At 42.1% G+C, this 9,552-nt stretch overlaps 1 protein-coding gene across 2 annotated transcripts; it reads right to left on the bottom strand.

The window, feature by feature from the left end:
- Positions 1 to 3,600: 3,600 nt before the first annotated feature.
- Positions 3,601 to 9,546, bottom strand: LOC121569467 (protein CASC3-like). Of its 2 annotated transcripts, none has more exons than XM_045210652.1 (4): positions 9,512 to 9,546; positions 7,798 to 8,000; positions 7,047 to 7,235; positions 3,601 to 6,335 (listed from the first exon to the last, which is right to left on the bottom strand). In XM_045210652.1, the coding sequence occupies exons 1-3, from the start codon at positions 9,537 to 9,539 to the stop codon at positions 7,074 to 7,076; spliced, it is 393 nt and encodes a 130-aa protein (XP_045066587.1). In that variant the 5' UTR covers positions 9,540 to 9,546; the 3' UTR covers positions 3,601 to 6,335; positions 7,047 to 7,073. The 2 variants fall into 2 exon arrangements, with proteins under 2 accessions (XP_045066587.1, XP_045066586.1); XM_045210651.1 differs by having other exon boundaries at positions 7,095 to 7,235.
- Between the last annotated feature and the right edge of the window lie 6 nt (positions 9,547 to 9,552).

Raw genomic sequence — 9,552 nt, 5'->3', positions numbered from 1 at the left:
GAAAATGCTGTATGGAGAGTGATGAGAGTCTGGAACAATGAGATGAGAGTCTATTCAATACCTCTCTCTTCTCTCTAATTTACCTCCAATATATTTGTGCCCCCTTTTTGAGGAATACATATCTGGGCAGCAGGTAGCCTAGCGGCTAAGAGCGCTGGGCTGGTAACTGAAAGTTTACTGGTTCGAATCCCTGAGCTGACTAGGTGAAAAAATATGTCGATGTGCCACTGCTCTGGATAAGAATGTCTGCTAAATGACTCAAGTGTAAAATATCCTATAGTAACTTTACTTGTCCTCCCACACCTGAGTTTGGGTGGAATGTGGCAAAAATATACCTATAAGTTATGGTAGACTACCAATAAAAATGTTTTTGGTCATAATTGCTCCACAATCCGACCTAACCTTCAAAGAAAGAAGGGGTTGAATTTTAACAGTGGCTTAACGCTGAAACTCTCAGCTAAAATATACATACTATACCATGGATCCAGATCAAAGTAAACCTGCACAGCGGTCTAGGGAGTTTGAATTAGTTCAGCTTTTAGCCCCCTGGCTGTGCAATATTCACAGAGTTTTGTCATTCACCATTATTGGTGTAGAAGCTTCAGAGTACCCCTAGGCTTCCCTCAGCTCCTCGCTCCCGCACTCCTCTTACTCCAGACCAGTAGGCTGAAGTCATTCATAGGGTCTGGTTCCTCTCAATGGTTCTTCCACAAGTGTTTCATTTCAATGCCAAATGTCACTTTCAGTATGCTCTGTGAGGGTTTATGCATGGCTTTTGTGTTAAATGGCAGTCTGTGACAAATGACTGTGGAAAGCGATACAAATACATTTGAAAGGATACATTATTCTCGTCAATGCTTGTATGAAGAGAGTCGTACTGCATTGGTAAGAGAACAGATGATAATGCTGCTGTGGCCATTTTCAATATGTACTCAGCATCAGTGGCGGCTCCTGAAAAAATTCTCAGGAGGGGCAATTTTTCTGATGATTTAGGTGACCTACACACATTTTAAAAAAGATATGTCCAGCAACAACATGAAGACAGGGGCAGCATATAAGTCAATACCAGAAGCATTTATTGACTGATCTGGGGAGATGGATTCCAGTTTCTGTGACAGATTATAAATAATCTCTGATGCCTTTGTTATATTAGCTTTTGGTTGAATGTACTGTCGTAGTAAATATATAATGTTATAGCTTGGTCTGACTAAAATCTTGTGCATGACCCATTTTGTGTTGGGCATTTGTTTTCAATCAATGCTGTTCCTATCCTATAACAATGGACAAAAGAGTCCTATCTTGTCAGCCTTGTCAGCAGGTGGCCAAGGACAACACCCACGCCATAGGTCTCTCAGTTCTTCCAACTCACGAGTTCTTGCTCTGAGGACACACACACACACACACACACACACACATCATCACTGATAACACACACACACACACACATCATCACTGTTAAACACACACACACACACAAATCCCCTCTCTTTAGGCTGAACATTTGAAGACAGAGAACCCGACTCAGAGCCAATGCAACAGTGGAGGGGACCTCGCCCAACTCATCAGGACCAATCAGAAGATCAGAACTACTAGATTCAACCTACATCATTTATTGTATAAAATGTCTGCACACAATGTTTTCGAGGCTCTCTTCAGATAGCTCCCTAAGAGTTTGACGAACGAGTCCGTGCACGCGATTCCAGATATCTTTACCTCTGAATAAACTGCCTTTATTATACCATATCCACCCTGTCCAAAGTCTCTACTTGGTCTCAGTTCTCCAGTAAACTTGTGATTATCAACAGTACACAACGGTAACAAACAATTGGGGGAACTCACGGGGCAGATAGTAAGGTCGCAGTGACACAGAAAGCAGTTCAATGTCGGGGGTACAGAGTCGCTCTCTTACCAGGATCGATTTTCCCTGTGACTGTGTCAGATCGCGGTCCGCTCTGACCAGGGTGAAGCCGGCCGGCTCCACTTCTCTGTCCGGGACTCTGTCATCCAGCCAAGTCTCCCAGCTGTATTGGATTCCGCTGCCAGCAGCGTTTTCATTATTTAGTCCGTTCGTAGCGGGTATGTACACGATCAACAAGATCAGTCCAAAACCCACCACTGGAAATCCATGGTTGGCAGAATGTTTGTAAACTAAGTGTACAAATTAAAAACATAAAATAACGCCACTAAGTGTACAAATTAAAAACATAAGATAACGCCACACTGCAGGTCGCAACAGAGACGCTGCTAGCCGCTATTTTCTTAGTTACGTTCATGGTTACGTCACGTATGACGAAAGCGCGTAAGTGCAAGCCCACAGACACCCATAGAGATTGTATTGAAAGCTTTGAAATTTGAAAAAAATAGATTTTACATGGGAGTCTATGACAGACTTCTGGGCGATTTTCAACATGACTGAAATCGCCCCAAAAACGGGCGGGGCCATTTGAAGCACGACTTTAGCCTGATTTGACATTTAGTGGCAGTCAGATCAGATTAGAACACTGATAACTACTGTTGCCGTGATATAATTGATTAGAAAAAAAATCCCTTCCTTTTCCCGTTTGGCAGTGCGTCGCCCATATCGCCCTATTGAACACACCGCCCCTGCTCAGCATACCTACATTCCCCAGAAGATGTCATAACAGAAACATTGTAATTTGCTACGGCATGTCAGAAAGTGAGATTCCACCCTATTGGTAATGTCATCCTCTGTAGCTCAATTGGTAGAGGGTAGTGGGTTCGATCCCCGGGACCGCCCATACGTAAAAATTGATGCACACATGACTGTAAGTCGCTTTGGATAAAAGCGTCTGCTAAATGGTATATTATTATTATTATGTCAGCACCAGATTGGCATAGGGACAGACAGAGGGGCCCTGGCAAGGAGATGCTAGGCAAGTGCATTTCCTTTGTAGCCTATCCTATACAATGTAGCTAACCAAACAAGGGCTATTGTTAAGTATACAAATACAGCATGCCTGAAACACAAACCATATTTTCCACTCGAAGAATCAAAATCGACTGCTGTTAATGCCTCTTGCCATCAAACTGTCACTCATATCTGTAGCTCCACAGCAAGAGATCTTTCAGTCTCAGTACTGGCCCTAGCCATTATGAAGGGGACATTTTACCATCCATCAATGGCCCATTTATAATGAACAGTGAAATGCAACTAATTCAATTTTCATGTGATGGCTGGACTCAAGTCATGTAAACAACTAGAGGGTCACAACTGAAAAGGGAAATTTGTGTCATTAAGTACTCCGACTTGTATAATCGTGGCTATCAGTTCATAGATAGATGGTCCCGTGTGGCTCAGTTGGTAGAGCATGGTGCTTGCAAGGTTGCGAGTTCAATTCCCACGGGGGACCAGAACGAAGAAAATATACTAACTCAATACTGTAAGTTGCTCTAAATAAAGCGTCTTTTAAATGACAAAACATTTAATAGTACATACAGTAGTTGATTGGTAAATGTTCAATAATCTAATAGGCCTATGTGAGAGTGCAGTTAGTCTGAAGGCTTGGCACAACATCGCCATCCAGTGGTAGCCGTTGAATAACTTCAATTCCACTTCAATAAACCACATGACAATCATAGTTTCACTAGATTTTGTTTAATGTTCCTCTGTCTAAACAAAATTTGCTCCACAAATAAGAAAAAAATAATACTTTTATATATTCAAACACCTATGAAACAAACAAGCCCTCACAGTGTTGGCAGGTCTAGTCAAATTAAACATGTCAAACCTATTTATCCGTAAGGCAGAGAAAAAAACATTTAAAATAACATTCTTACCAGCCATTTCTAAACAAATAACTTTTAATACAACTCAATTTATACTGATTCAGGTTTGTTTTTTTTAAAGAAAAAAAAAAGCCTATTTAAACGATGCATCAATAACTTGCCCTTGTATGGCAGACTTACTATAACAGCGTGCAGCCACCAGCACCAACTGAATTACGTTCACAATCATGTCTATGTATGTATAACATGCATGTATTGTAGGTTCGTTAGGCTGCTTTTAGAAAGGCAGCCCATTCTGACTTTTTGCCCCCCACTAAATTGGTTTTTTGACCAATCAGATCAGCTCTGAAAAATATCCGATGTGATTGGTCAAAAGACCAATTAGTGGAAAACATTCAGAATTGGGCTGCCTGTGTAAACGCTGCCTAAGTTAAAGGAATTTTCTTAAGGGAAAAACATTTGGGATCAGCAGTATGTTCTGCAAACAGACAAATCAGATCCAGGCCTCATCGGTCACTCCACTTTAACAAAAGGACTCTGAGGGGGGAAATAAAAAAGGAAAGTGCAAACTTCCAAACAACCATTTCAGTTCAAAAGCCAGAGATATCCTATTTTATCCATCCATAACCATGTATAAAGAAAACATACTGGACGTCCCTGCCGACTTTTGTTCATAGTGACAGTATTCATTTGATAACAAGGTGGTAGCATTTCTGCTCATTTAAACCACAGGCTTTAATATACATTTATCTATATACACTTACATTAGAAAGCTATCACCAAGCAGTAGCACTGTCAAGTACATCAGTTTCAGGCAAGGTTAAATGGTTCTCTGGTAATACAGTATTAGGTAAAAAAAAAAAAAAAAGTACAATGTGGAAGGTTTCAAGAGAAAAGGAAAATAACTTGAAATTCTAGGGTACTAGCTATAGGTAAGCACCATCTGTATATAGGATATATTCTTTATCTAAAAAGTGTGTGTTTACTGGACTTGAAACCATACAAATATTATAATAAGACTTACGGTGCTGTTGCATGATGAAGTGGGACACACTCCACTACATATTTATTTGGACAGTGTAGCAAAAACATTTCATTTGGCTCTATACTCCAGCATTTTAGATTCAAATGTTTATTTTATTTGAAGGTACTGTCATACAAATCTGTTATAACTTTTAGAAATTACAGTACTTTATGTATCTAGTCCCCCCATTTGAAGGTATCATAAATATTTGGACAATTTCACTTCTAGTCTATTAAAGTAGTCAAGTGTAGTGTTTCATCCCATATTCATAGCTCGCAACGACTACATCAAGCTTGTTAAGATTCAAACTTGGATGCATTTGCAGTTTGTTTTGGTTGTGCTTCAGATTATTGTTGTGCCCAATAGAAATGAATGGTAAATAACGTAGTCATTTTGGAGCCACTTATTGTAAATAAAAGTAGAATGTGTTTCGGAACATTAATAAGGATGCCTCCATGATTACGGATAATCATGAATAAAATCTTTAATCATTTTGAGTAAGAAAGTCACGAGGCACATAATCATACCCACCCAAAAAATGCTAACCTCCTGTTATTGGTAATGGTGAGAGGGTAGCTTGTCTTGAGGGTAAGATCTTTGTGCCTCAAACTTTCTCACTCATCATTATTAAAGATTCATTCATGATTATCTGTAATCGCGGTAGCATCCAAATTAATGTAGAAATGTTCAGAAACTTTGAACTACGTTAATACACAAGTGAATTTGTCGAAATATTTATGACATCTTCAAAATCGGGGGACTAGATACATAGTGCTTCCATTTCTAAAAAGGAAAATAACCTCAAATTAAAAAAGGTGACATTCTGTACTGTCGCCTCGTATGAAACATGTGATCTCAAATCCAAAATGCTGGAGTAAAAGAGACAAATTAAAAGTTTTGCTTTACTGTCCAAGTAAATACATAGGGGACTGTAAATGTTAGCTAGAAAATGGGCAGGATTGCGGAAACCGGAGTAGAATGTCTGGTGGGTGGGACAAACACAGCTCTAGCTAACCCACATAAATGACCAACTACCCCAGTTAGAACGCTCCATAATACTCACGTGACACATTTAACCCAGTCCTAAACATTTGTTCGAGCTTACAACATATTGTTTGAATGAATATACCTACAGTTGAACGACAGATTGTTAGAAGGAACAAATATCTACGAATGTCATCATTGGTGTCACGTAATGTTTACAGAGGAATTGTTACCAAGGGCTTTCTTTAACGGTTTTGTACGGTTACATTTTACAGGGTTTTTAAGACAGCACACCACTCAGAGGGAAAACACTGGTAGGTGAACCAAAACAGCAAAAACCCTTCAGTATTGTGGGCGACCGACCAATGGTGCACCTTAACAAAAGGCGGATAACATCACAGATTTTTTTTTTTTTTTTTAAAGATAACAAAAAAAATCCTATTCATCATCCGCTCCACACGTGGTGCTGGTCCTTGATTGCAGACCCCGTCTCCCTGTCCCTCGTCCTCTTCCCACTGACGTAGCCATTCGGAACGTCGTGCTAGGATCTGACCTCCTGACTGGGCTTCCCACTCCGGTTCTGGAGAAATGGGAAAATAGCAAAAACGGGACAATTCAGTGTAACTGTTCGGTCGCGCAAGCTTTGGATTAGGCAGGAAGAGGGAGGTGAGAGATACCTGAATGCATGGTTCAGCAAAACAATTGAGCTCACTGGAAAAGTATTGAGACTTTCATGCAGCTAGGTGTTAGGCATTCATTTGTTTGAAGGTTACCTCTGCACCAAAGCATATCTCCGCTGGGATTTTGAATCAAGTTTGTGTGTGTCCACTCACATCTCGAAAAGAGACATCAGTTTGAAGGCTGTATTATTGCCTGGGGCTTTTAGGAGGTGCTCTAGGGGATAAGAGGAGCTCGTCTGTCAGAACGAACTGGAGAGCAGAGATCTAAACACGCATTCAGCTGCTTTACTCCGGCTCACCAGAGCCACTGGCCTTACTTCACACACCCAAGGCAAAAACACCATTTGATTTAGACATGTAGCCTACTTTTGAACGGGAGCTCAAAAAAATGAGGAAAGCAAGTGCCTTTATGTCTATGGTATTGCTTGACCTAAAACTACACTTTCTCTGGGATAGGACTATTCTGTGCTTCTCCCCCACCCAACTCTCCAAAACAGATTTATCACCACCAAAATATTTTTAAAACAACCCCCCCCCCTTGTCCTACTCACACCGGCCGGTCGAATTCTGGGTGTTTGATTGGGTGAGTGGGTGAGAGAGGGAAGACTTGCCGGTTGTTGGGTCGCTGGGTTTGGGGCTCACTCCGGGCCGTACCCTACCTCTGGTGGGGGAGGTTTGACGGTGACGGGCTGGGAGGAGCGCCGTGGGGGCGAGGGTTTGGGCTGGGCCTGCTGATGCATTGTGTCGTAGTACGTCACCCCACCGTACACCTGCGACTGGCCGTACACCTGCGACTGGGCCTGAGGGGAGAGGGAGTTACAGTAACTGCACACTGCATTGGGAAAGTACTCAGACCCCTTGACTTGGGTATGACGCCAAGCTTGTAGCATCACACCCAAGAAGACTCCAGGCTGTAATCGCTGCTTCAACAAAGTACTGAGTAAAGGGTCTGAATACGTATGTAAATAAGGTGTCTTTTATTGTTTAGAAATGTTTGCAAATGTATTAAAACCTGTTTTCGCTTTGTCATTATGGGGTAGTGGGTGTAGATTGATGAGGAACATTTTGTATTTAATCCATTTTAGAATAAGGCTGTAACGTAACAAAATGTGGAAAAAGGGAAGGGGTCTGAATACTTTCAGAATGCACTGTATATGCATGTGTGTAAATACCAGTATGTTTGTAGCATGTCCTACACATTCCTAAATGTTAAGGGTGGAGTCGAATAACTCCTATAAATCTGGATAGAATTGCAGAGCTGTCAGAATATTGCTACAGTAATGTGTTGCATTGGGTAGAATATATAGCAACATTTGACATGCGGATATGGTAGCTATGGTGTCTTGAGGGCAGAGGACTCACCGGAGGGTTGTACATGGGGGGCAGGGTGGCTCCTGCCGGGTAGGGGTAGGTGGTGTTCCCAAAGGTCATGACACCTGGCGGAGGGTAGAAGGGCGGGGCCAGCAGCTGCTGTGGAGGGGGCTGTCCAGGGGACATGGAGACAGGGGGAGCAGCGTAGAGAGCCGGGTTGGGCATGGGGCCGCTCGACTGGTGGGGGTGTAGACCTGAGGGGATATGGAGACCAAAGCGAGAGACTGAGACAATGTCCACCCATTCAGTAGCTGACACCATACCAGCATTTCTGGTCAGGAGTAGGAGTGTGAACGTCTAAATGAAACTGGGATTGTTAACGTAAAAAAAAAAAAAATCCCTAACTGAAAAACGTTTGAGTCCCTCCTTGACACTGTAGCTGACATGAAGACCTGAAGCATGCTGTATTCTAGTTCATGTGGATCTCAGTGCTGCGTTTGATACTATTGATCATAACATCCTTGTTGACCTGCTGGAGAGGTTGGTGGGAATCTCCGGCGTTGCCCTCGACTGGTTCAGGTCATATCCATGTGGCAGACATTTCTCAGTGAGCATGGGTGGTTCAGTATCGTCCCAAACACCCTCAGGGGTCAATTCTGGGCCCCATCCTTTTCCCCTGTACATGCTTCCCCTGGGTGACATCCGCAATCATAACAATAGCTACCCGTCACATGTATCTTGCTGACATCAAATGTTTCTCCAGCTCAATGATAAGTAATCAAAGGTTGTTTTATTTGGCCCCCACTTTGCAAGAACCCAGATTGTAAATAAGCGTGGTCATTTTCCACTAACGTAAAGCCTACGGCCAGAAACCTTGGCGTCTTCTTTGACCCTGACCTAAACCTAAGTCCTGCTTTAATCATCACTGATCTGGAGAAAGTTATACATGCTTTCATTTCCCCAAGACTAGATTACTGTAACTCTTTGTACACGTCGCAGTCAGAAATCACCCCATCATCATACAGTTAGTTCAAAATGCTGCAGCCCGGCTTTTAACAGGCACCAGAAAATCTAAATCAACCATATCACACCTATTTTAGCTTCTCTTCACTGCCTACCAGTCACTTTTAGTATAGATTTTCATTGATTAAATCACGTTTAAGGCTTGGTTTAACCCCATCCGATCTCTCAGATTTCTTAACTCCCCATGAGCCAGGACGCTGCCTGAGATCCTCTGGCAGGGCACTGTTGACCATTGCAAAGTCTAGGTTGAAAACAAAAGACCAGGCATCTCTGTCAGAGGAGATCTAGCCTTTGGAATGGTCTACCAGAGGAGATCAGGCTTGCAGATTCAGTGCCTCGTTAAATCCTTCTGAAAATTTTAAAAGATCCCTCCACTTTTATAAAGACTCTTTTAATGTATGATTTCAATGTATGATTTTCACTAGCTATCTATTTTCATTCTCCTTCCTCCTGTCTTTGGTTCTTTGTAAGTACTTTTATTTCATTATTTTATGATGTGAAATTATTAATATCATTCATTAATCCAGTAACAATAATTCAAGCAATACTATTACTGAGTTGATCGAACACGTCTTCACTTGATTATGCAGAGGTCAGTGAGGTTCAAGAAAGCGTGTCATTGACTTTTGTTTTGCCAGAGAAGACACAGGCCCAGTTCACATCTATCATCTTAGTTGAGGGTAACTGCTACCCACGCCACGTTGTCCCTGGGTCCCCTGGCAGCAAGGTGACAGACACTAACCTGGATGGCCTGGGTGGGGGAGGTGCATCTCAGGCTGGACC

Source organism: Coregonus clupeaformis, chromosome 35 (genome assembly GCF_020615455.1).
Source record: "Coregonus clupeaformis isolate EN_2021a chromosome 35, ASM2061545v1, whole genome shotgun sequence".
In the NCBI taxonomy this organism is placed as follows: domain Eukaryota; kingdom Metazoa; phylum Chordata; class Actinopteri; order Salmoniformes; family Salmonidae; genus Coregonus; species Coregonus clupeaformis.
Note: the sequence above shows the minus strand (reverse complement) of the source record. Positions and strands in the feature narration are given on the sequence as shown.

Bases quoted from the DNA above. Each gene is read 5' to 3' on its own strand.
- LOC121569467 (XM_045210651.1), bottom strand. From the start codon at position 9,539: ATGCACCTCCCCCACCCAGGCCATCCAG. The intron at 8,001-9,511 runs GTTAGTGTCTGT...ATATCCCCTCAG, and splicing joins CCCCCACCCAGGCCATCCAG to GTCTACACCCCCACCAGTCG. The intron at 7,236-7,797 runs GTGAGTCCTCTG...CTCTCCCCTCAG, and splicing joins CCCCCATGTACAACCCTCCG to GCCCAGTCGCAGGTGTACGG.